Below are 27211 nucleotides of genomic sequence, written 5' to 3' on the forward strand. Positions count from 1 at the left end.
AATCTGGAGAGATGGTTTTTAAACATTAACCAGCATATCACTGGTCAGCATACTTTCTCTAAAACTATAAAGGAGAACAAAAGTGTCTGAATAATGGAATGAGCATGTCTGCTTGAGGGTGACACCGAGGTTTGTCAAGGGCCAATGTGTATACCTAAAGGAGTGAGTATGTACGTGTGCATTTGAGGGTATGAATATTTAAATCTGAAGTCATGAATGTGAGTGAGGGATCAGTGTGTGTACCTTAAGTGGTCATATAGTGTGAGTCAAAAAGTGAGAAATGAAGCAGATGTGTCTAGATAGTATCAGTGAGTATCTAAAGGGTCAAGTTTTTGTGTCAGGGAGTGGTGTATTAGAAAAATGAGGACATGAGGTCAGTGTGTCAGTATGGGGCTAGTGTGTTTTTCACAGAGAGGGGTAGGTAGGTATATTGGAGCAAATCAGTTCTAAAAAGGCTAGTTTGTGTTGGGGGGGGGGACAAATCTGTGTCTGAGAAAGTTTGTGTCTAAGGCAGCTTATGCTATGTGAGCTCAGTGTCTGACAGCGTGTATGAGAATGAATCTGAAGGTAAGACTATGACTGTATTGTTTCAAATGACAAAAACACAAAACAACGGTGATTTTATAAAGATAGAACAAAGATTTCTCTTTCTCATAAACATCCAGTGGCAGGAGGCCCAGGGATGGTGTAACAGCTCTGCTCCACAAAATCCTCAGGGACCCAGGTTCATAGGGCTCATGGCTCTATCATCCCTTAAGGCCCAAAATAGCAACTAAACATCATGCCACCAATCTCTGCTCCCATCCTCTTATCCTTTTCCTTTTACCTCGATCTGCAGCCTAGCTCAGCTTTTTCTGTAAACTTCATCATGGTACATGCAATGACTATTGGCTATCTCTCCTGTGATGACCTACAGACCTCGATTTCCACATTTTCAAAACTATTCTTATTTTCCCAACTTCATGCTGTGGTTCCCCCCTCCCCCAATGGCACCACACTGTTGCCCAAGCCAGAAAATTGAGCATCAATCATGCTGACTTCCCCACTCAGTCTGCCCGTCTTATTAGTTTTACCATTCTACCTTCTTAATATCTCCTCAATTTGTCCCATTCTCTTTGTCCTTACTGCCACTATCTTAGTTCTAATTCTCATTTCTAGTTTAGATTGCTTAAACTGACTTAAGTCAAGGTTGCCACTAATTTTTCTAAAACAAAAATTTGATCTTATTACTCGCTGACTTAAGAATCCTCTATTAGCTCCTTTTTTGACTCAGTAATGCTACTGAAATCACCTAAACACACAGATGACTAATACTACCCCAGACTTTATAACAATCACAGCTGATATTTACTTATGTGCCAGACATTGCACTAAATACTTTGACATTTTCTGACTTAATCCTCACAACTGTGGAAACTGGAACAAATGAGATTAAGAAATTTGCCTGAAATTACTGGACCATATGTAGGGGAAGTGAGCTATAGAACCAATCTAACTCCAGAGTCCCAGTTCTTAACTGTAAGGCCTTCACCAATCAGAATCTCCGCGTGTGGCTCTAACAGGTAAGCTCCATTAGTGTAGAATGGATTCTGGTTTGTGCTCTGTATTGAACACTGGGTGCCCAACTCCGCGCCTGCCACGAAGTTGGCGGCCAATGAGCATTGCTGGCTGGGGTAGCGGTGGAGTGGCAGTGGTGGAAAGACGAGAGAGTCCGAGGCACCCACGTTAGTGGGGAGCGAGGAGCCGCACAAAGGTAGCTGGGGACCGGCGTCCCAAACCCGCGCTTTCCCCGCCGCCCAGTTTCGCGGAGCTTGGCCATCAGCGAAAAGAGAAACCCGAGCCCCTGGCGGTGGGAGACTAGCAGCCCCGCGGCAGGAAGTCGGAGCTTAGCTTCCGGCGCGCGCAGATGACGCACGAGCCGCGCTTCCGCGTTGGAGAGTCGGCGGCAGATCTCGGGACGTAGAGACCCGGGGTCCCGGCAGCGGGGCGGCCCGCGGGCCCACGGCGGGGATGCACCGCCGCGGGGTGGGAGCCGGCGCCATCGCCAAGAAGAAGCTTGCCGAGGTGAGGGGAAGAAGGCGGACCCACAGCCAACACTGACCTGCAGGAGACTTAAGTCTCTGAAGCAGATCTCTGTACCCTCAAATCGCATCCCAACAGAGTCTGACGGGCTTCTCCGGGCCCCCAAGAACGGAGTTTCTCCACCTTCCGGTGGATTGGAATGCCAGCATCCCCAGATCCACCAGCCCTTTCCCACACTTCTCCAAATTTGACTACAGACGAGTCGTCCATTCTACTTCCTCATCTTCATCCCTTTTCCTAAGGAAAACCAGAGAGACCCTCCTCTTTTTCATACTTCAGCTGAGGCAGTACAAGTGGGAGCCCCCAGCGCCCACTCTCTTAACTCATGCTGGTCTCTTTGTCTGACAGGCCAAGTATAAGGAGCGAGGGACTGTCTTGGCAGAGGACCAGCTGGCCCAGGTGAGTCGGTTAGAAGGCTCTAGGAATGAAGGGAGAACGCACAAGGCTGGACAAGACGGCTTTAATATCAATTAGATTGTTTGGATTGAACCAAAAATAGAATATTTGGCAAATCTTGATTTCTGGGCTGCTCAGATCTTTTAGGTGACTTGCTTATAGCGGCCCAGACAGGTATCCATTTTGTTTACATAGACTGCCTTGTTCATTCCTCCTGACAATCCTATCAGGAAGGAACACTCTTCTTCCTAGTTTAAAATTGAGGACCCTGAGGTGGTAAGTAATTTATACAAAGTTACATGGATAGTAAGTGGTAGAGCTGTTTGATTTAGGTCTTTTGGAGTTTTTACTTTATATACCTAAGAATAACATTAAACTATTGCCTAACCTGTGGCACCCACCACCACCAATATCACATTTAGGCGCATACCAGAAGTGTGTGTAAGTGATGGGGGTGTGGCTCCTGAACAAGTTCCTTCTCTAGCACTTCCCTTTTCTGTGCATACCCTGAGTTTACTTAGTTATTGTGACTGGTGAAGAAGAGAAAGCAGTTAAGTAGTGAGATGGGCCCTTGAAATGAGGGAAGATAGTAGACACAGGCTGTGCTTTTCAAAAGCTCCCACTCATAGGGGAGATGATATGCAAGAAACATCTGGAAATGGTGACTATAATAATGTATAAGTTTCTAATACTTAGCAAATAAGATATTGGGACAAAAATGTTACTTTTGGTGGGGTAGAAGGTAAGCTTTGTGAGGAGTAATACAAATAAAAGAAAGTCCCCAAACCATTTGTATTTAGCTTTGGAATGTAATCTGGTAGACCCACAGCCCTCCTTCAGGGATTCTTTATTTGCAGTCAATCTCCAAGGAGGTCCATGACTCAGATTAAACAAGCATTGCACACCTAATTCATGCCAGGCTTTCTTTTTCTCCTATCTAGCCTTTTCTGTCAGTGGCTGAAGATTTCCCATTGCATGAATGCTGCATTCCTTCATTTTTAAGACAAAATGGATCATGAGGTGCACCTTCAATTTAATAACAGTTTTTCTGGGATAAAGCAAAGAAGCCCCACCTTAGATATGCACGTTGATTGTTAGATGCATCTAACTGGCTTTAGAACAGGAACATGTGAAAAAACACGTATTTAGAACTGAGGAAACATTACAGCATCTCATTTCTGCTGACAACAGAACTGTGAAGGAGAGGCAGGTGTCAAAAGAACAAGAACAGAAAATAGCACACTGGTAGGCCTGAGGGGATGGGTTATTTCAGCCTTTGCCTTGCCACTGGGCCAGGGACCTATTTTTGACATCTGATTATCACCTAGCTGGGCTGCCCCTAACTTCTCCCTTGTCCATCCTACAGATGTCGAAGCAGTTGGACATGTTCAAGACCAACCTGGAGGAATTTGCCAGCAAGCACAAGCAAGAGATCCGAAAGAATCCTGAGTTCCGAGTGCAGTTCCAGGACATGTGTGCCACCATTGGGGTGGATCCTCTGGCCTGTAAGGAGTTGTCTGTAGGGGTCCAGTGTTCTCCTAGGATTCCAAAGGGACAGAAGCCACCTACTTGTTACCACTGTTGGTGGAGCATCTTCTAGAAGGGCATGTGGGGGGATATAGAGAGTGTTGTCTTTAGGGAGGGCCTAGCAGGACAGCTAAGTGCCCAGTTTGGTAGAGAAGATGGAGAGGCTGGCGTGCAGGCTGAGGAGCCAGTGTATGTGATCTTCCCTTTAATGAACCTACGGTAGAATTTCATATAGCTATTTTTTCCCCTTATTAAAAAAATAATTTAGTTTTAATAAAAGTAGTGTGTGATTACACAATCATTATAGAAGAGAAAAAGGGAAAGGAGAAAGTAGTAGTCTTCTGACCCTGTTTCATAATTACAGAGGTAAAGTACTGTTAACAGTTTAAGGTATGTTTTTCTCGACACCTTTATTATATTAATAAACTTTTTTTTACATATATGGATTATGTTATAATCAACTCTATAATCTGCATTTTTCACTCAATAAAACAATGTGTCCAATGGATTTTTGAATGCTCAAGGTCTGCATATTTTTTCTCTTAGCCTTGTCTAGACCATATGTCCCATTATATTTCACTGTATGCTTTGAGAAAGGAAAACTCACTTTTATAGTATCCCAAGCCAGAATTAGCAGCCAAGTAGAAATACCTTTTAGATTGCGCACCCTTTAGAACTGAGCCTGTTCTTAGCAGGAATTACCAAGAATCAGATTGTGTTGAGGATCCTTAGTAATGAATGGAACAGAAGGACTTAAGGCTAGGCAAGGAAGACTTCCCATGGGATAGATGTTTTAATCTAGCTTTGAAAGAAAAGATGTAACTAATGAATAACCTAGCTTTTGTTTTTCTGTTTTTTAGCTGGAAAAGGATTTTGGTCTGAGATGTTAGGCGTGGGAGACTTCTATTATGAGCTGGGCGTCCAGATCATTGAAGTGTGCCTGGCCCTGAAGCACCGGAATGGAGGTAAGATGGCTAGGTCCTGTGGCTTGGGCTTTGGACTTCTCTAAGAGGCAGAAAAACCTTGAAAGATATTTCCCATCCTGCAGTCTACCTGCCAGTAAAGGTCTTGAGAAGCATCTTAGCTGCTTCATGCAGTTGAATCCATAGTAGGTTTCCAGGCCAAGGGTAAATGGAATTACCTGAATGATTGTCTCTATTCTCCAAAGATCTTTGGCCAGGAAGGTCTAGCCCTGGCCAAAGATCTTTGGAGAAAATAGTAAGGAGGTAGGAAATATGGTACAGTGATGCCAGCTGAGTTTCTGTGCTCTCCAAAATGTGACCTTAAGAATGGTTATCCAGTGATGTCATCTTAAGCACATCACATGGTCTGTGTTGAAGAAGGGAGGGAGGAAGGAAGGAAAGGGAAGAAAGAAAATCTAAAACCAGTTATAAATCATTGACTATAAATAGACATAGTCTTGATGTCTAAAGAGCATTTATAGTTTTTCAAAAATGATACTGCCTTTGGAATTTTTTTGGTTGGTTGGGTTTTTTAGCCATAAAGGTAATCCTTCTGTTTTCTGTCCCACCTCTACAATAGGTCTGATAACTCTGGAGGAACTACATCAACAGGTGCTAAAAGGAAGGGGCAAATTCGCCCAGGATGTTAGCCAGTAGGTCTTGCCTTCCAACCCCTTGAAGTATAGGAAGGTCTTCGGATGGGTATCTTTTCTCCTTACTGCTTATATGTCTAGGATAGTTCAGGAATCATTTTTATTCCTCTTTATGATCAGAAAAAAGTTTTTATTTTAGAAAACCGAAAATACAGAGAGACATAAAAAAACAAAAACTGTCCATTATTTCTCAACTGAGAGATTGCAACTGTTAAACATTTTGCTATATTTTCTTCTAAGTATTTTTTCATGCATGCTTTTTTTTTTTTTTTTTTTTAACATTCTTGGGGTTTTGTATACTGTTGAGATTATTTGAGGTCAAGGAGAGTAGAGCAGGGACTGAGAGAGGCTGGGGAAGGGAGCTGGGGTATAAATTGACCTGGTTCATGAGCCTATTTGTGACTCCAGTTGGAGAAAAGGTAAAAAAATGTTGTCACTATGTGGGCTGCATATGTGGTCTACACATTGATTTATAGGTTTTCTTTTTCCCTAATTTTAGTTAGTTATCAACTAAGGAATCAGAAAATCTGGCAGTACTGGGCCTGAATTTCCAAATGGCAATAATCAGCTTCAGGCTGTCCACTTTAAAATGGGATAAGCATTTTCTATTTTGCCATAGTTCACACTACTGTCTGTTGTCTCTTATGTTCAGCTCATTCATCCACATTTCCCAATGGGTTCCTGTAGGCATATTTTTTATCTCTGTCCAATGTTGGAATGGTTTGCTGAGTGGAGAGAGAGTCTGACTGTCTCCCTTGAATATCCAAACATCATTTGGTGTCCTTTAACCCTACATTTTTACTGTTGTAGTTAACTGTTGTGCAGACTTTTGAGTCTTCTGTCAGGGTATCCTGCCCAGGGCAGAGCTGAAACTGAGTTATTGCTAGGTGTGGTCTGCAGGGTTCTTTAAGCAGCAATTCCTCATTGCAGAGACGACCTGATCAGGGCCATTAAGAAACTAAAGGCACTTGGCACTGGCTTCGGCATCATCCCTGTGGGCGGCACTTACCTCATTCAGTCTGTTCCAGCTGAGCTCAATATGGATCACACTGTGGTGCTGCAGCTGGCAGAGGTACTGGTGTGCCTTCTGAGAGTGAGTGAGTGTGTGTGCGCACATGTAAGGGACAATGTGGGAGGGGATTCTGGAGCACCTCTGATCTCCTCCCCATCACTCAGATCTTTTTGCTGGAACTGTCTAATGGATGCACTACTCGGACCTGTGCTTATTTTGCAGACATTTATTGATCAGCTACAGTGCAAAGCACTGGACTAGGCTGTGGGCCCTATAAAGATGGGTACCATATAGTTCCTGCTCTCAAGGAGCTTACAGTCTAGTGGTGTCGACAGGCATGCAGACAGCTATTCCCTTGGTTAGACAGATTCTTGGATGTCTTCTTAAAGTTACTTTGTAGATTCTTTAAAACAAATGTTAAAAAAATGTTTAATCTTGTTTGCCATCCCCCCTGTTCCTCAGAATGCCTTAAGCATATACCATCTTCCCCTAAATCTTTACCATGTATTTAGGGAAGATATGTTCAGTTTTCTTAATTTTGTAATGTAGGACAAAACTAAATGAAGGGCTTATCTTGATTGGAGGAATAGTTAGGATAAGGCAGGGCAAGGGCTGAATATTTAAATATTTTAGATTATGAACGGTTAATGATTATCACTTCCTATCAATCCTTCTGAGTCTTCCCTTGTCACACTCTATAGGGATCTATGAGAAAGTCTAAATTTTTTAGTGCCAGGGGCCTGAACCCCTCAATCTACCCCTTATCACCCTGAAAGTCATCCTTACCTCCCTCCCTCTCCCTTTCTTTCTCTCTGCTGGAACCTCTAAACATTCTTTTTCTATGCTCTTAGGCTTTCTTTGCCCAAGGGCAGCACCTCTTCCTGTCTGGATAAATCAGTTGTCCCTGGGCAGATGTTGGGTTCAAAGGGAAGCCACACTCTTAACTGACTCAATCCCCATTCCTCCTTCCTTCAGAAAAATGGCTACGTGACTGTCAGTGATATCAAAGCCAGACTTAAATGGGAGACAGAGCGAGCACGGCAAGTGCTGGTATGTGACATTTGAAATGGCCCAGAAAAGATAGGCCCCAGATGGGAAGAGGTGAGTGGGTGGAAACCACACAGGCAGGAGCTTCAGCCTGTTCTGCTGCCCTCTTGTCCTGAAGGCTACTGCTGCCACAGTAGAAGTAACCCCAGCATTTCTCTGAAGATGGCACTGAGGTAGAACTCACAAAGGCAGGCTTCTAACCTTGACACACATGTAAAACCAGGCTGTCACTGCTACAGGGGGATCGCCAGCTGCTCTCCTAACCTGTAGAGCCTGGTCAGATGGTTAACATCGTTTGTACTGGAAGTAACAGTTCAGAGTGGAAGACATTAACTAGTTATGGTAATTACATATCTATAGAGTATTATATATATAATTTTATACATACAAATTTCATGGTACTAATAAAAGATTGATGTTGTGAATAGTAGCATGGAAATGTAGGGTTTTAATACCGTCTTCCTTATCTAGTCAACCTATAGACTCACTTTCATCTGTGGAGTGGGGGTAACATACACATCTGTTTAATGATACTGAGCAGAACCAACCCATCTCGAGCCTATTTCCAGCTGTAGGAACTAATTAAGTCCTTTCTAATACTAATATGGTCCTTCTGTTAACTTCTCCAAAAATATTTATCTGCATCTGCCTGTTCCCCAGTAAGTTAACTGAAAGGTAGTGATCTCCATTTTGTTTCAGTGAAGGGAGTCAGTGATTTGCTCAAGGCCAAACAGCAAATACTTCTGTAGCCCTACGTTCTTTCCACAACATCCAACTTTGTTTTTACCCTCTTTTCCAGCAGCACAGGTTAAGTGACTTGGTGGCATTTTTTACACCTCAGGCAAAGGTCAAGGCCAGATCATTCCAGTTTGGTTGAAATGTGTGAAGGCACTCATGTAGTAGTTTGAAGACCCCATTGAAGCCAAAATAGGTTTGGGGATTATTTATCTACTTTGTCTGTGTAAACTCCTTTCTCATGGCTCCTCCTCCCTTTTCCCTCCAGGAACACCTGCTGAAGGAAGGGCTGGCCTGGCTGGACTTGCAGGCCCCAGGGGAAGCCCACTACTGGCTGCCAGCTCTCTTCACTGACCTCTACTCCCAGGAGATTACAGCTGAGGAGGCCAGAGAGGCCCTCCCCTGACTCTAGGAGTGTGGAAGTGGGCACAGCAGGCAGGGAGAAGAGGGAGGAGCTGTTCAATAAAACCTGGACAACTTTGTTTAAAAAAAAAAAAAAAAACACAAAATAATGTTCCAAGTTTTTTTCTTCCCCCAATATTCTTCTCCCATTATTTTATTTTTTAAAGTGCCTTCACATTGCATCTTTATTGGAGAAAACCTCATTTATCCAGTAAGGGTAACCTGAGTAACAAAGGTAACAGCGAGCATGTATAAAATGACTTGCACAGGTCATCTACAAGTCCATGGTAGAGCTGGGCCTAGAATGAAGGCCATGTCTTCCAGCTTGACCGTCTACTCTCCTTATAGCCCTGAGACAAATTACAGCCTGTGTTAATTCAAACCTCTCCCTTATAAATGTTCCTTACATCTCAAATGCAGATCCTAACGGACTATAGTAAATATTCACTCTTCCAGCTTCCTCTGCAGGGATTCCAGGTTATGACAGACTCAGCTGTGAGTGTGAAGGGAATAGAGGTTAATGATAAATGGTTAGATTAGAGGGAAGAATGGAATTTGAGGGGAATCAACCAATAGTGAATGTAGTAGTTTCTCAAATTCCCTACTAGCTTTTCCTTCTGTACTGACCACCAGGTCCCTCTAGCCTTAGTGGTGGGAAAAATCATTTACTGAACACCTATCCTGTGCCCAGTTTAATCCTCACAACCACCTTAAAAGTTGAAATAGATATCCTTAACTTTGCAGGTGAGCAATCTAATTTACCAGGGACCACCAGCTTAAGAAGCAGAACCAAAGCCTAGGTCCACTTACCTAAGCCCACACTTTTGCACAGGACAGGCTGGCAGGACATGGTGTAACTTCTTTCTACACAAATGGCCAAGAGGAAAGCCTCTGCACCAGAAAGAGCCTCTGATAGCAAGAAAGGCGGTGATAAGCTAGGAGCCAGTTTTCATACTCTGCTAAATTCCTAAGGAGCCCTGGTTTAGTAGCAGAAAACTGAAAACCCAATGGTTTGGCTCATCCACGTTTAGACACCAGGGCTAAGACACCCTTAACAGGGGATGTATAGTTTCTACCTCTCTTTCCAGTTTCTGGGCAGGTACTTCTTTGGAAGTAACTGAGGCTAAGATGGCATTCCTCTCCTTGACTGCCAGAGCTACCGCCTCATAAAGACCCCATTTCTCGATGGTAGAAAACTTTTGTCACCAATAGTCCTGCTCCCATCCACATCATTTAACCCAAGTTGTCAGCTTCCAGACAAGTCACTGAGCACTTTGTCCTCACAGTTTCTGGCCTAGGTGAGGTATGTAGTTGTCAGGATGACCCCATTTTTCCTTTACACAAACCCTCCCACACCCACAGGCGCTTCCTCCTTCTGCCAAAACAAACTTTATTGCACCAAAAAGAAAAAAAACTTCATTTATGTACAGTCAGATATAAAGACATCTCTTTGACTCCTGTGCATATATTTCCTCAACTCAAGATTAGGGCGTAAAAGTCAGGCCAGTATGCCAGACATACTCTGCCCATGGTAGGGCCAAGGAGAGGATTGTCACTTGAAAGTGGGAACACTTAAGTGGATGACAGACAACACTGGATCAACAGACCAAGGGCATTCTTCTAAGCCCTGCACTAGTTCAGGGAATGGAAGAGGGAAATTGGAAGCAGGGTCTCTTTTTGACTCTTTTTCCGAAAAGACCCAGCCTTCAGATACACAAGATAAACTTCCGATCCCCAGACCCATTTCCTGTCCAGTTTTTTTGCTTCCTGCCCTCCCAAGTAGGACATTCTCCTTTGTGCCCAACCCCCTTCCCAACTCTCCCAGGGAAGTCCCATGATCCACAAGGCAGAGGCCTCCATAGCAGCTGGCAGAGCAGGTACAAGCTATCCTCTCCCTTAAATGTGGCGGGATACTAACTGGGGGGGCCCTGTGTCACATGGGTCACCAATACCCCACTGGGAGCCATAACAGTAATAATCTGGAAAACAGGGAGAACACATCAGAAAGGGGAAAGATGATTCCCTCAATGCCCAGTATTACAGGGCACCTAAAGCACATTTTTCTGAGCCAACCAGCTAAAGGATCACTGCAGCTAAATACAGATAGAGAAGCGACACAGCCAGGCAAACACCCATCAGAGTCAGTGACAAAGAGCAGCTGGGAGGGAGGGGGGAAGAAAGAGAAGGGGAGGAGTCTCCAGAGTCCCAGCCCCAATCTTGCAGGCTGTTGGCTACCCTTGCTCCCCATAAGTCCCTGGGCTTTGACGTGAGGAAGGGGAGGACTACAGGCTGGGGTGAAAATACACAAGGACAGCCAAATAAAATACAATAGGACTAGCATCAGTCTCCCCCCTCACCTCACCCCGAGAAATACCCTCATCGTGACTAGTATTTATGAAAATCTGTAAGAGACTATTCTATGTAGTGGCTCTAATCCCATACACACAGCAGCTGCCTGTGTTGGAAACTTTTCAAATCAGTGATTGTGGGAATAAACAGCATTTTCAGCTTCTTACGGTGCCTGTGCAGGCTTTACCAAGACCTTGGTTCAGTCTGTCACATTTACCTTATGTCTTAAATCTATAAATGGGTGAGGGAATGGGGGGGCAGAAGAGAAAGGTGCTCAGGTGCTAGGTAAAGCTTACTGATCAGCAGCCTAGACTCCACCACTGTTCCTTCTCTTTGGTCTGTCTAGAACAGTGACTATAAATTAGGAAAAACAAAATTATGCTGGCCCATGGGAAATAATGGGGGAAGAGAGGCAGGGAGGAAAAGGGCATTGGGAAGCCCTGCTTCAAGACTGAAGAGAGACAGACAGACAACCACCCAGACTGCTTAAGTGTCACAGACAGCCCCCCACCCCGAGCTCCCTTCCAGATATCCCCATAAATCATTTGGGCACACCCTCTCCTGGAATTGCAATTTCTGTCTCCCATCTATCCCTAAGGAGCTGGCCCTGTGGAGAGGTGTGTTGGTTGTTTTGTTTTTGCCAGAGGCCCTCGCCCTAGGTGCTCCTGCAGAGGTACCCTGGCCCCTGATATGGGATGAATATAGCCCCAGATGCTCGAGAGCCAAGGAGGTCAGGTCGGGAACAGCTTCCCCACTCCCACACTCTGGGATCCAAGCTTGCTTGGTTCTTGCCATCTTGCAGGATGACGTCACGTCTGGAGGGAGATACACAGTGCCTCTCCATCCGTGGGGTAGGGGGAAGGAACTTTGCTGGGACTCTCAAGTGGGAGGAAGGGAGAGGGGAGCAGGGTCTAAACCCTCAGGCTCCCATGCAGGTCTGTCTCTGTCCCAGAGGAGCTGCTGTCAGAGTCCATTTCAGCATTCTCATTATGGAGCCTCTCCAGCACTTTCTGACGAATCAGTCCCAGGCGCATCAAGAGGGACTGGTAGTCAAAGTGGCCCCGCTTCTCTCCAAAAGGGTCCTGTGGGGGAAAGGAGACAAGTGGGATGGAAGATTCAAGTCTGGGTGGCTTACACTAGAGAGCGCAGCTTTGGACCCATGTGAACCACATGTTTAACTTCTGAGTCATAAGAACAGAGGAGGGCACAGCATAGACAGTCCCGAACAGAAGACGACAATCTTTGTTCAGGAATATTATAGCACGTTTACCACCACAGACAGGGGTGTTGCCCAGGCTTGGAGCAACATTCAGATATGTTTGCATTCCTCAAAGGCAAGCCAGTATGCTGAAGGGGAACGGGGTAAAGGCAAGATAGATGAAGAAGAGAAATTCAAGACCAGGACTGTAATAAGTATGCTGTTTTTTCAATTAACCTCATAAAAATCATATACAAGGGGAAAATTAGCCTTCATTGCCTCTACAGCAGGTCCTTGAATAACATCGTTTTGTTCAACACCCTTTTTGTTACAACAAAAAAGAACAACTCATTTATATCAATTAGCCTACGGTAAAATTGGTTTTGCCGTAATTCCAAGAACCTATCAACAATGTTAAATGAAGACTTACTGTACTCAAAAAGGGTAATTTGCTTTTCTAAGGTCAAAGGCAGGTCTAGAACTCAGAAGTTCTGACTTCTAGATAAGCACCTATATTCTTCCCCAAGAACCAATCATCATATTCCTGTCCAGGTTTGTGGGCATCGAGCCAAGGCCACCTCCTAGCCTTGACCCTAGTCCTTGTCATTTTAGATCAAAGGTCCCCAAATATTACATAGAAAGGGCTTAACTGTCCTTAAAGTCTCAAAAGTAACTGTGGTTAGAGGATATACAAAGAAAGGAATTTAAAATGTTACACAGGGAATATAGCAACAAAGTAATGTGGCCAGGGCTCAAAATAGTGGAGACCTCTTTCCTTGGCAGGTATACGATTTTCCCCTCTCACAGTCTGTTTGCTTCTCCCACATAAACTCTTTCCACACTCCTGCCTACACATTACCCTCATGATCAGGGGCCAGTGGACACAAGTCACAGTCATTGTGACCACATCTCACACTTTCACTGATGAGGGTTACATTCCCCAAAGGCTGAACTCCACAATTACTCCGGAGCTATCAATTCTCCAATTCTTCCTTCATCACTGGCTCCATTTCTATCCACTCTCCTGCCCAACTGCTGCTTCTCCCTTTCTCTCTCTCATCGCAAGTTATTTTTCCTTAAGACTGAATATTGGAAATGCTGCCATATACCAGCAATGAGAATTCCTGATGGTGAACAAACCATGGCATGCATCATCTTTAATATACTCACAAAAATGGTTTTGGAAACAAGTTACTCCTGAGCTGACCTTGCCCTTTGAGTTAAATGTGGCAGGTGGGTGGGAAGGCCTTGAAGGAAGGCTAGGGAAGCTAAATTTCTAAGTAGCAACTGAGGAAACAAGACATTTACTCCTACTGCTGGTGGTGCTGGCTGGGTGGGGAGAGCTCAAGAAGAGCTGGAGAGAACGTTAGTCACTTATCTGAGTCACCACATTTCTAAGCAAGACCACCAGTAAATGATCCAAAAGGTAAGAACACAGGGATTCTCACCCGCTTACCAACCAGGTTGTTTATATCTGGCCTATGCACAATTTGGTTTACTGAGAACCCCTTTGTTAAAACCACCCTAAATTCTGATTCTAACTGGAAGCAGAAACACACTTCCCCAGTAGGGGCAGAGAATAACCGGTTACTATCCTGTAATAGGACTCTTTCAACACATATTACTGCATACCTAATGCTTCCCTTCTTTCTAAGCCTTCTTTCTCTTAGCACCCTTGAGCTAGCGATAGAATTCCAATAGATGATTCTTATAATCCCTAAGATTCTGAGAGGGCTGAATGTTCTTGAGTTGAAGACTAGTGACCAAGAAGGGAAGGAGTTCCAGGCTAGAAAGGATGATTCAGATTCTACTCATGAGTACCTACTTTATGCCAGGAACTTAGAACCAACTCCATATGGATTTAGGCAAGTCAGTCTGCTCTCTGGGCCTCAGCTATTCAACTGAACCAGGTTCCTTTCGGCTCTGAGTTCTATGAGAGATGTAGATGTCACCCTTGTAGGGGGATTTTACATGGGCTGCTATAAGATCTTTGAAGTCAATAACAAGGGCTGCATTACCTGCATAGTCTGGCCTTGAAGGTGAAGGCGATCTTTGCAGGCCACCTCATAGAAATCATAATACTCCAGGAAGGACTTCTCCATCACCCCTCTGGAAAATAAACAGAGAACTTAAGTTAGAAACAAGAGGGCCCTTTCACCATCTAACTTAAACAGCTAGAGTTCCCAAGCCCATGGTTGATTTCCCTTATACCTTAGGGATTATAAAATGAAAACAACTGTTAAAATCAATCATTTGAATCCCAACCTCAACCCATGACTTGCTCAATCTCATTTGTTTTCCATAGGCCATCCCAAATCCTAATCCTTACTCAAAATTGTCCTAGGAAGTTTGTTTCATTAACTCTCACTTTGCTCTTCTAGTTTTCACTCATACATAAACTTGAACATTAGGAAATTTATTTATTATCAAGTGTTCTACACCTCATTGGGCTGTAGAACAATTAACTATCTTTAATATGCCCAGGTACATAGACTATGTCTTTCCTAATAAGCCTGGCAGGCTCCAAGAACAGAGAAGCTCTCTCTGAACTTCCTCTAGAGAAACGCTCAGCCACGTGCTCTTTAAAAGTATGAACTGGATGGGAGGCCACCTAGGAAGACCAGGTGCTGTAGGCGTAAAAAATAAAAAAATAAGGGATTGTAAACTGACAAGGTCCTTGTAATCTGTGAGGTCAACCAAGGGTTGCCTCACCCCCCACTCCCCTCCCCACCCCAAAAAAGCATGAACTACATGCTTTAAAACTACTTCCTTCTTATTTAACTCTCTCTGGTGCCCAACACTGGACTTTTCCCCAAAGGTCTGAACCAGCTAAATCTCCAAAAATACCAAGTACCAGGTGGGCTCTCTTGACACATACCGTAGGGGTTCAGGGCAGGGACACTTTCCTTCCATCATGTCACAGACCGCCACTCTGATGGTCTCATGCCGAATACATTCGTTGTAATTTTTGCTGTCTCCTGGATGTCTTTCCTGTAATGTGATAGACACCATAGTATCCAAATACAAAATTTAGGCAATGAGAAAAGCCAATAGTAAGAGATTTCAGGATTAGCATGAGGTATGTGACCCAAGCAAATGAACTAAGAGGATACCTCTCCCACTGTATGGCAGATCCATGACGAGCAATCACACCTTCATTTTTGAGACCATTTAACTCCTCTGGTGCATATATCAATACCCATCCTCTGTTATGGGTCATTTGACATATAAGCAGTGAACCAGAGCCATCAAATTTGCTAAAGCTTGAAATGAAAGGCTTCTCAGCTAAGGATTAAGTGGGAAATAACCAAGTACAAGAATGACGGTGGAACAAAAGGTATAAATAACATCAGGAGTCTCAGTCTGGAAAACCTATACACTTCAGGATGGTTCCTGTTAACTACGTTATGTATCTGTAGGTTTCTACCATCACTGAATCAACTATTATGAATTTATCAGAAGTAGAACTCGAAATTTTCAGAAGAAAAACTCCAACTTTTGGTCTAACATGAATGTGTGGGTGTGAACAGAAGGGAGTATGGCTCCCTTCATTTCGCCTTCCTTTGCTCTTCAATGCTCCCCCTAACACCAGCTCCGGTCAATTAGAGCCTTGGCCTCTGATAAAAACATGAACAGAAAAGAGATACATACCTTCAGCCCACTACTATAGTTCCAAAATGCACCAAGGCAAAATCACAGGGGCATTTTTAACTTTTTTGAGGAAAACCATAGTATTTAACATCTGTCAAATACCACGGGAACTACTAGCTTGAGGTAGGCAAGGTTTGTTGTTGTGGTGTTTTTTTTACACCTAGAGCACTAGGTAGTTTTAACTGCATTATATTACTTTCAATGACATATTATCTTTGTAAAGCTGGATTTTCAGTCACTACTTTGAAAAACAGCAAGTATAGCACATGAAAACGGTGGGGAACAGAAATGAGGGGTGGGTTCAACATAGTTCCAAGACTTTAAAAGTTGTGTGGTGCCAAAGGGATACACATCCTATTACTAAGTCATTAGAGTTGTTTAAAAAAGAAATAAGTTGTTTGGACCTAACTACTTAACAAATGGAACAGTTTGGCATTTCTTTCTGTCTGGGGAACTGTGAAAAAACTACCAAGACAAGAGGGTGCTGTGAACTAGAACATCTGAAAGTATTAAGAATAAAAGTCACATTTCTTGAATTGCCAAACAAGGAAAGACCTAAAAATCAGCTTCCTGGTTGGCCGATGAGGTCCATTTCCATTTCTACCTACTTCTGAAATTAAATACACTATTTGTTTGAAGAGGATGATTTAGGTAATAGTTTTTGTTCATTCTTAAAGAGTATTTCCCTTTGTTCAAGTCTATATAGAAGAATCATCAAGGTTAATGTCATTTCAAATAGTTTCAGAATGAATTAAGTTGTTTTAATCACCTGGACTGAATTATTATCTTTTGGGGATATCACTAGAACTCTTTTTCCTGTGCACATAAGTAATCCTAGAAGGCACTCTGAAACAATAAAAGAACTTTGGGCTCCAGGGCAAAAATCCTATCCTTATCTGGTGTGTCCTTGGGAAAGTTAATTAATTTCTCTAAGCCACAATCACCTCACTTGAAAATGAGGATTACAACATTTACCTCACAGAGCTAATATGAGGATTAAATGAGAAATTAATATATAACATATATTAATAATATATAAAAACTCGGCAGTGTCTAGCATATAGCATACCCTCAGAAAATGTGAGTTTGGCAGCATTTACTAAATATTCTTGCCTTAGCTGATGACTAGCTTCTTTGGCTCATCAAGTAATAGTACAGTTGATTCTTGAACAATATACAATTGAACTGTAGGGGTCCACTTATATGTGGATTTTTTTCAGGAAATATAATCGACCCTTCTTATCCACGGGTTTTGTGTCCACGGATTCAACCAACAGATCTAAAACAGTATCTTCACATTCCCAACTGTGGTTCGAAAAGTTTTCAATCTGCTGTTGGTTGAATCGGTGGAAGCAAAGAGCCCCCTGCACAATAAAAAGTTATACGTGGATTTTCAACTGTGCATTGTTCATGGGTCAACTGTATTTAACTAAGTCCAGAAGACTGAATGGCTCGGCAGCAGTCATTAGAGATCACCTCAAAGGGATACTGGAGAATGGGGGCATACAGAAGAACGCACTGGATACGACAGCCCCCAAAGCAGACTCAGAATTAATTTCCAAATGACTCCACTGACTTCCACATGGTAGATTAACCTAAGTCAAATGGAAATAACCTGACAGTGTTATTGTAACTTACGAGGAAAGAAATTCATCAATAAGAAGCACACATGCCAGCTCCTTTTTCCTCCTATTGTGGTGACAAGTTTAAAACATGGGGCTGGGCCAGGTAAAAAAAAAACAAAACAAAACAAAAACAAAAACAACTCTTAAGCAGACCTCTCAGATCTCTTAAAACCCAATATTCTATGGCCGAGCTGGGCCCACCTGGCCTTACCTGCTCAAAGCCAGGCTCATTGTGATAGGGGTTCTCAGTCATCAGGGACTGGATGGAGATAAGCACAGAAGAGATGCTCTGGGCTGGGCTCCAGGCAGGGCCAGTCCACGTACTGCAAAACACATCAGAGGGAATGAAAGAGGATGAGGCAGGGAGAGACTGGAAAGGCTGTCACAGAAAGACCAGTGCAGAAGTACCCTGGGGCCTAGCAGCACCATCTTAAGTGACTCAATGTTTCTCTTTCACTATTAACACTGTGGAATTTCCCAGCCTATGTCTCAACCTCATTCACCAGAAATCAGTCAACTGCCTAATCCTCTTATCAGTGGGACAAAAGAGGGCAAACAAGCAAGGTAACTTTGAAGGGATTTTCTTTGGGCTAGGAAAGAAACAGTAGCCAAGAAAGGTTCTGTTCATCAGAATGAAAGAATCTCAAAAGGCTTACTTATTTATTTATGGGTGATGGAGTTAGTAAGGAGAGAGAAGTTGAGCACAGAGGTAGAGGGGACTGAAGCCATCTGGTTAGAGGCCATGTGGTGGGGTTGATGATCAGAGATCCAATTCTCTATCAAGCCCCCAAGGAGTGTCGAATTCTCTGAAGACTACAGAACTCTGCCAAAGGACAGGAAAGGAATAAGGGGCACCTCTAGATTGTCGAGAGTCTGAAAATAATACATGAAAAACATCTTGAACAAGAGAGAAACATCAAAATTGCTCCTCTCTTTCAATAAATATGATCAAATATTGGGAGGAGGGAACTTGGACGTTAATATTTATTTTTAGTGCAATTAATTGAAGAGATGACACCTACACTGGAAGCGGAACACAACCTGAGCCGGGACTGCTTGTTCAAGTTAACTGGCCAATTCCCTTTCCCTGCTGGACTTGAGGAAAGCCCAAGGAAGTGATGCGAACAGTAACTTCAGAGCTTGCTCTTCAGCGCCTTTCAATCTGCTCTCTTCTCAGTTTTGCTCACCCCTAACTCTAGACTTTGTGCTTTCCAAGGCCTCACATACTCAGATTCAAGTCAATGTGGTAAACTTTTATTAAATTTCTTTTGTAAATCAGCCTAATATTTTTTCTAGTGGAAAGGAAAGGAAATGAGGCTGATAAAGTGAGTAGGGTCAACTAAGAGCACATGGGAATTTTCTACTCTGATTCTTCATGACAAATTCTCAATTTCAGGGTAGCTTCTCCTTTTCCACCCAACACAATTCTGCCACTTTTACCCCATCATCTTCCCTCCTCTGCTTCTACTGTGAGCTGCTGTTTGCTCAAAATAGTTTTATATTAGCCTAATGAAAGAGAACCTAATACAAAACATTTTCATGAATGAACTTCATACAGAAGCAACAACTAAATTTCCTCACCACCATAGGTTACATAGACCACTACCCCACCAGCACAGACACCCTAATGACATGAAGGACTTCTTTAAGAACAACCTCCTTTAAGGGGGCTGTCACTGCCACAATCACAGAAAATATCCCTGTATCTGAGATTAAAAAGAATCGTGTCTCCAGTTTGCATCAGCTGCCTTGTCCCCAAACAAACCCAGAAATGTCTTGTATGGGAAGAAAGAAAACAGTATCACCACTTTGGGCAACCTTCTCAACTTCAACCTGCACTAGTTCTCTGCCCCAGGGAAATTCAAACCACACTAAAAATATCAATCCAGACTATACTAGAAGACATTTCCATTCTGAATTTTAACCCCCAAAGGCAATTAAAAGGAATGGATGAGAACTACATGAAACAAAAACCTCGGTAGCACCCAGAAACAAAATGTACTTGAAACTTCTGTATTTCGTGTGATGTGATTTCCCACCTCAGACATTTTTCAGTTGTTAAAATATCATCATCATCATCATCATCATCATCATCATCATCACCACCACCACCACCACCGCCGCCTTCAAAGCCACTCATTGAGAGACTGAGAAATAAGACACCCACAATCTTGAATGGCACAGATCTGCAGCCTTTCTCAACCTGTTCCGGACAGAATTAAGCCCTTAAGCCCTAAGGGAGTGGTTCTCAAACTGAAGTGTGCACAAGATAACCTGGAGCACTTACCAGACAGACTGTTGTGCCCCAGCCCTAGAGCTTCTGATCTAGGAAGTCTAGGTGGGGCCCCAGACTCTGCCCGGATACAAGTTCCCAGGTGCAGCTGCTACTCAGGGAGAACCACTTCACTAAGGCATCCACTGTACGTATTGAATTAACTCTCTTTTGCATCTAGAATGGTATTAGTTGTGTACCATCCTGGGGAGAATTGAGGAAACAGTCACTCCAATCATCTTCTGTGTTCTGTAGTTCACATAAGGAACCCTGGTTGATAAAGGCTGGCCTAGAATAATTTATATGCTAACAACCAACTTGGCCACTTAGAAGTCTCCTCTTACCCTAGAATACTCAAGCAGACTTTCCCATTGCGGTAGAAGTTGGGGTTAAACCTCACTGTGTTATTGCCCGTTGTCATCAGTTTGACCCGAGGTGGGTGGATGGGATAGTCGGGCGGACACCGAAACACGAACAGGAAGAAACCCCCTTCATAAGGAGTGTCAAATGGGCCTGTGATCAATGCATGAATCTGCAAAATAAAACCCCATCTCAAAATTGTGAGGTGATGTCCCATCCCAACCCCTCCTGGGTTCCACTTGCTACCCATGCCAGAAGCGGGACCTTTCTCTGGTATCCACATTCCATATCCTGACCATGCAGAATGAACAGCCTATACTCACTCATATTAATGTTTGGAATTTTAAGAAATCCCACTGTAGTGGAGTGGCATCTTACTCAGGATTACATTCTAAAGTTAGAGCCCAAGGTGAAAACTGAATCTAGCCAAAATCACCCTTGAGTATCCCTTAAAACTCCCTTAAAGCATGGTTTTTGCTTGGACTTCTCTAATCAGTGTTGTGTGTTAACAAATGAATAGAACATCAATGTGCAAATATAATATGCATCTGTAAAGTATTATCCTAGCATGTTTAAAGAAATATACATTTTTAGTATGTATGGTTAAACATGTATATGTTGTAACTTCACTCTCCATTTATGTGGCACAACAGAGAGGTAAGATGAATGGAAAAGAGGAAAGGGATTGGAAGCTACAGCACCAGTGCCAACAACAGTGCAGAGCTGAGGGCTGTGATGGAAGCCCAGGGTATCTGCTTCCTCTGCAAAGGAACAAACCTACTGTGGAGGATGTGGCTCAGGGAGCATCCAGCTGTGTTAGATACTAAGAAAAATGGGGAAAACTCAGGGTCCACTCAGAGCCATTAGACCATCCCTAGAACTTTCTCAAACATTACAGGTTAATTTAAAAAAAAGGCAGGGGTGAGGGGTGGGGGGTGGGGGGGTGGAAATACAGTAGCACTTAGAACACTAAATTCTCTTTCTCCAGCCACGATTATTGAACAAGATTTCCCTAACCTGAACTCAGTTATATTTCTTTTTCTACAAAGGCTCCTAGGCATGTAAGTCTGCTCAGAATATGAACAGCAAGAGAAAAAGGACCTGCAATCCAATGCCTCAGAGTACAGTCCCTAACTTGCCCTGGTGACACCCTACGTTATCTTTTAGACCTCAGTCATTGGAGTAGCAAGCTCAACTGGTATCAACATGGCATCAATTCTGGGAACCCAGGGACTAGCATATTAACATTGATACTTGACTAAGGACAAGATGTCCCAGGAAAAACATTTCCAACAATATAAAAAGAAAAAATCAATTGAAAGAGAAACCTATTCAAAACAAGATAGATACCAACAATACAAAATCTGACTTTTTACTATGAGAAATTTGCAACTATGAGTTTTTATTTAAACACTAGATTTAGGAAATCTGATTTCTTCCCAGTTCAAGCGCAAACTCTCTTCTGAGGGTAAAGCACAAAATGACAGAGAATCCTAGGTATCTAGGCCAGAGAAATTTAACATTACTAAGCTTTCTCTGTGTTTGTGGTGTGGAGGACAAGAACAAGTGGTATTTGGGTGGAAGGAATACTCAAAAGCAACCAGTAGGGATAGGAGCCTAAACAATACCTTACTTTTAACTTTATAAACACGGTCACTCAAGCCTGTCCCACCCCCAACCTTCTCTGCATCTGATTTACAGCAGCATAAAGGTCAAGTGGCGGATGAGGCAAGAGTTGGGTAGTATAATGGATAGGGTGACCACATCATTTATTATCCAAACTGGAGCACCTGTGAGAGTGAAAAAGAGTGCCCTATTAATAGTTAAGCTGGGACATTAGGTGTAAACGTGGGCTTTCCAAGCCAACCGGGATCTACTGGTACCCTAGTAACAGACACCTGTTCAAGGCTTTGCTCCACCTCACTGTGTAACCTTGAGCAAACCACTTACTTTCTTGGGGCTTTATTTCTTTATCTATATAATCAGAGATGTGAGCTGGATAATCTCTTTCAGGCTCTTACAACTTTATGGGCCCAATTTCCCAATAACTCCCAACCCCCAGCAAGTTACATACCTTAGTCATGTCAACAGTATCAGGTACAACGAACATTCCTGGAGGAGGCTCCTTATAAATGGACATGATATCCCTGTATAACAACACCAAGAGGAGGTGGGGGAGGGAGTGAGGGAAAGAAGGAAAAAGGGGAATCCCTTGAGCAGGACAGCTGTTATCACCTCAGTGATGCCAGGGTTTGAGAAAGTGGTGCTTGGTACCACAAATGTTTGCACTGTCTTGTTGGCTGAAAAATCTCAGCTGAGTACTCATCAGGCAGGCAGAGAGTAAATTGTCAAAGGGGCATTGTTTCCTCAGGGGGAGAGTAAGGAGAGGGAAAAAAAAATCAGAGATCCCAATGGCATCAGATGTCACCCTTGAAAAGCCACATCCCATTTACTCTCACTTCCTCCCACATGGCAATTCATTCACTCCCCACCTCCGAGATTCCCAGGTACTACAACTGAATGCTAAATGATTTTTTAGTAATTGGGAAAGTACCATCAACTCCACTAAAAAATGAATTCCATAAACCTTCGGAAAAGAGGAAAGGGACCTTTCCTGGCAAGGGGATTATATGAAGCAAGTAAGCTAGCAGGGAGCAATGATCTTCTTGCCCAGGAGACTAACAGGGCAGAGATCTCTCCAGGTTGGAAAGGGGACCCTCTGAAATTGCTGAAAATCTCACATCTGGAAGATGACATATAGTAACTACTATAGAAGCGAGAGGATTTTTAAGTCATATCTCAAACTAGAATGGATCAGTTGTGAGCAAGAGTCTAAAGGACATTCTAAGTGGGAAACAGCTAAGGGCCTCACTAAGGTACACAGGGACATAAAAAAGTGCAAATAAGTAAAGCGGAGGAAAGAAGTTTTGGTGGAACTCAAAGGTATGTCAAGATTGAAAAACGGTCCTGTATCAAGCACCGGGCCAGACACTTACAATGTGCTGTTTAATTTTCTTTACAACCCTGAAAAGTAGGTAGAGCTATACCTGAAAGGCCTTGGAAAGTGGGAGATGAGAATACCTAGATAAGGATGATTGTGATGAGAGCAGGAGAGAGAAAGACTCTGATCATCAGGAAACAACTAAAAGGCATTACCCCTTTTCTATGCAATAGCTACTATTCTAAGAATTTTTGAAAAAATATTATCTATTGAATAGCATCTAAGGTCAGTCATCCAAGAAGTAAGCACAGAAAGGACTCAGGACCTTGTTTCTATATTTGAATTGGGTATATTTACTTCAGAAAAGTAAACCAGATGATCCAGAGGAAAAAACACAGGAAAAAATATCTTGAGTGGGATATTACAAGCCAGAGAGAGATTAGGGGGAGGAAACCTGAGTTCTTGGAACAGGTGTGAAAGTGGGCAGCTTTGGGGTTCCAGAAAAGTGGTTCAAGGAAAGATTCTGGGTAAGAGAAGAGCTTTAGACTTGAGAAGAGAATATATGGAGCGGGTTTGAGTAGACAGGAATTTAAAAGGCCAGTCTCGAGTCTGAGGCCAGGCAAAGCAAGCTGTGTGTGTTAAAAACGGGGTTTAGGAATAGACGACAGGGGGACCCCGATGGTTGGGTCTTCCAGGCAGCACCTAGCAAGGCTGAGGTGGGGAAAGGGGGAGAGGGGCGGCGCGGAGGGCGGGAGGGGGTGTTACTGAAGCACGAAAGGGTCGGGTTTCGGGCGGGAGGTATGGGGGAGGGTGTCCGGAATGGAGACGAAGGGCTCACGGGAGGTTGCCGAGGGGCGGGGTCGGCCCTGAACACTCGAGGAGGGGTTTGGCGAGTGTGGGGCTGGGGGCGGGGGTAGAGTGGACTTGGATTCCGGCGCTCCGGGCAGGCAAGATGTGGGCCTTGCAGCTGGGCCGCCTCGGGGGAAGAACGGAGGCGGCGGGGCGACTGTAGTGGGAAAGGGTGGGGGGGCGGGGAAGGTCGAACCCCAGAGCTCGGGGCTGGGGGAGGAAAAACCCCGGCTCACCGCTTGATCCGGAGTAGACACTGCGGCGCAGTTCGCTCGCCGTCCCAGTCGGAGCTGAGTGTGGGGTCCCAGTGGCTAAGCAGTGCGGCCCCGTGGGCAGCGGCCGAGGGCGGGAGCCCGGGCAGCGGAGCCAGGCCGCTCCCTGGCCCTCCGGCCCCGCCCGCTGCCGCCGCCGCCGCCCACACATCCGGCAGGAAAGGCGGCCCGAACCCGCCGCCGCTGCCGCTAACGCCAACAACACCAGCAACACCGCTTGCCCCAGGGCCCGCCGCTCCGGCGCCCGCCGTCGCCGTCGCCGCCTCCTCAGTCGGACTCTCCGCCATCGCTGCTTCGCTTCCGGGACTGCTCGGCAGCACGTCCGCCGACCAGAGCGGCCGCTGCTCCCTCCAGCTCCCGCACCACCGAGAGCCGGGCCAGAGTGTCCCCACCCTCCGCTGCCACAGCAGGGCAGCTCTGGCTCCGCCCACCCCCGCCTCGACCAGCGAGAGGCGCTCTGCAAGAGCGTCCACCCACGGTCCTCCAGGACGGGTAGAGGAGGAGCTAGCCGGAGGAGCCTGGGTTCTAGGCTTGCGTTGGCCCCGCACTTTGCGGGACTGGGTTCTGAGGCGTGCCCCCGGACGCCTAGGTGCAGTTGAGAGCGTAATTCCAATGAATATTTTATTTTCAGGTGTTGAAAGGGGAGGAATATATCCCTTCTTAAGGAGAGCGACCCTCAGACATTCCCATGGAGTAGGATTGGGGATCCAACTTCCTTGTACAGAGGCGCTGACTGAGTTGACTCGCTTAGGGTCCTTGTTGTCCGTCCGAAAGGCTCTGATTTACCTTTCCTCCCTGCACCCACACCCACGGAGGGCAGGCTGCCATTGCCCCCCTGCCCGCAGCAGGACCAAGAGGAAGGAAGAAAAGAATCAACCTGCGAGTGAAAAACGATCTAGTTTTAGAATTTGTTCAATATATATTTATGAAGAGTTTACTAAATGTCAGGCACTGTTGCTAGGCGTTGCCATAGGGATCATGAAACAGACCTAGAGAAGCTTGCTACAGGGAAGAAAATCAGGCCTCCTGACTCCAAGCTCAGTGTTTTTTCTTCCTACAAGTCCTTGAATATACAGGAATCAAGCAAGGGGCTGTGAGTTTAAATCCTGGAAGGATTCCTCAGGACTTCCTTGAAATATGCAAGGTGAAAAATAATATTATGAACTAAGGAAAACAAGCCTTCTAAAAGAAAAAGCTTTCCCTTTTCTCCCTAAGCATACAAGCTCATGATCTTACCGGGAAAGCCTTGGGGCCAGATGTGTTTCAGAAATTAGAGTTAATGCAGCTGGACCTGGAGCAGCACCAAGTAACCAAACGTATTGACGTTTCTACAGCAAAGTATGACTATTCATACTAATTTAGGTACATTTGCAAATATTCATATAATACAAGTACTCTCACTTTGGTTTATATTTTGCTGCCAATTTTTTTTTTTAAGTCTAGTTTTCACAGCTTTGTGAATTTTCCAGTAAGGAACTATGGACTTGAATGATAATGGTCAATTTTGTTGATAGCTAAAAATTTGGTTTTTTTAGCTGACATTTTTTCAGTGCTTAATGTGTGCCAAGCACTTTGTATACTTTGTCTCATTTATTCCTTTCAAAGACCCTATGAAGTAAATACTATTATTAGTCCGTTCTGACAGAAAAACAGAGGGTTACAGAGGCACTTACATTGGTCACATTGAGAGCAAGCGGCAGAACTGGGGCTGTAAGCCAAATCTATCTGACTCCAGAGAAAAAGTTCTAACCACTATGTAATACTGTCAAAGCTTTGAACTCTCTCACACTTAATCACATTTTCCCTTGTACCAATTATGGTTTTTTGATACCTGTTGCTTCTACCCTCTAACCCCCCAACACACACACCTCACTCTTGGGACTCTAGACCATATATTTATGAATCCAGCATAGGGCCCGGCACAGCGTAGGTACTTAACATGAAGCAAAATGAATCAATACAATATTTTATACAGATTTCATGTTTTGTTGGCACAGTGTTTTACTACTCTATTATTATCTTTATTACGATGCCAGAATATCTCTGAAAATGTACACAAGAAATGTAACAATGATTGCCTCTGGATGATTTTGTTGCCGACAAGGTGGGCCAAAGGTATATTTGTGTGTCTGTATCTTTTTTACCTTTTAAATGTTGTACTGTGTATTGCCTATGTTTTATTCATTTTTTAAAAGGATTCCAGAATTGTGTTTGAATATTATTAAGATGGTCAAAAGTCAACTCATTGGGTAACCTCACACAAAGAAAAACACCACTCAACAAGCTCCTTCATGACTGCAGAGGTCTAAAGATGGTCCATAGGGTGAAAGCATTCCTGTTTGTCCGCTCCTTACTATTGACCATTGTTTTTCAAGTACAGGGTCCATTGCATTAGCAAAGGGGCAATGAACAGAAAAAACTTACCTTAGATCCAGAAAAAAGAGGTTCAAGCTCTTGATCTGTACCATTTTGCAAATATCCAATGTTAGCCAATTTCTGCATCCATAAAATAAATGGTACTATTTCCTACCTCTCAGAGTTTTTCTGAGGATTAAATATGACATTTCCAGAAGTGTTTTATAAAATGGCAAGCACTGTCCAAATAATTGGCACCTCACTTGCCCATGTACCTTCTCCCAGGTACATATTTTCCCTACCTAGAATACTCTTTCCCTCTACTATGCCAGGGGAATTCTCATATATGCCAGGGAAAATACTCATATTTTCCCTACCTAGAATACTCTTTCCCTCTACTATGCCAGGGGAATTCCTAGTTATTTAACTAAGCCTCTTATTCTTCATCAGTAATATTGGTAAAATAATAGTAGCTATAAAAAAGTGATAATGTGATAATGAATGTACAATACCTGGCCAGAGT

General features: G+C 43.9%; 2 protein-coding genes across 6 annotated transcripts; one reads left to right on the forward strand and one right to left on the reverse strand.

The window, feature by feature from the left end:
- The first annotated feature begins 1537 nt into the window (after positions 1-1537).
- SNF8 (SNF8, ESCRT-II complex subunit) lies at positions 1538-8923 on the forward strand. Of its 5 annotated transcripts, none has more exons than XM_023524691.1 (8): positions 1538-1562; positions 2431-2481; positions 3845-3983; positions 4866-4970; positions 5548-5620; positions 6551-6713; positions 7608-7682; positions 8683-8923. In XM_023524691.1, the coding sequence occupies exons 3-8, from the start codon at positions 3845-3847 to the stop codon at positions 8818-8820; spliced, it is 693 nt and encodes a 230-aa protein (XP_023380459.1). In that variant the 5' UTR covers positions 1538-1562; positions 2431-2481; the 3' UTR covers positions 8821-8923. The 5 variants fall into 5 exon arrangements, with proteins under 5 accessions (XP_023380459.1, XP_023380456.1, XP_011380948.1 ...); XM_023524688.1 differs by lacking the exon at positions 1538-1562 and adding an exon at positions 1906-2064; XM_011382646.2 differs by lacking the exon at positions 1538-1562 and adding an exon at positions 1906-2064 and having other exon boundaries at positions 6551-6692.
- Positions 8924-10186: 1263 nt separating this feature from the next.
- On the reverse strand, positions 10187-24736 carry UBE2Z (ubiquitin conjugating enzyme E2 Z). The gene is made up of 7 exons (XM_011382645.2): positions 24298-24736; positions 22346-22418; positions 20256-20443; positions 17851-17962; positions 15242-15354; positions 14382-14472; positions 10187-12247 (listed from the first exon to the last, which is right to left on the reverse strand). Exons 1-7 carry the CDS (start codon positions 24618-24620, stop codon positions 12077-12079), a joined length of 1071 nt encoding a protein of 356 aa, XP_011380947.1. The 5' UTR covers positions 24621-24736; the 3' UTR covers positions 10187-12076.
- Positions 24737-27211: the final 2475 nt, after the last annotated feature.

The sequence above is a fragment of the Pteropus vampyrus genome, unplaced genomic scaffold (assembly GCF_000151845.1).
Source record: "Pteropus vampyrus isolate Shadow unplaced genomic scaffold, Pvam_2.0 Scaffold486, whole genome shotgun sequence".
NCBI lineage: Eukaryota > Metazoa > Chordata > Mammalia > Chiroptera > Pteropodidae > Pteropus > Pteropus vampyrus.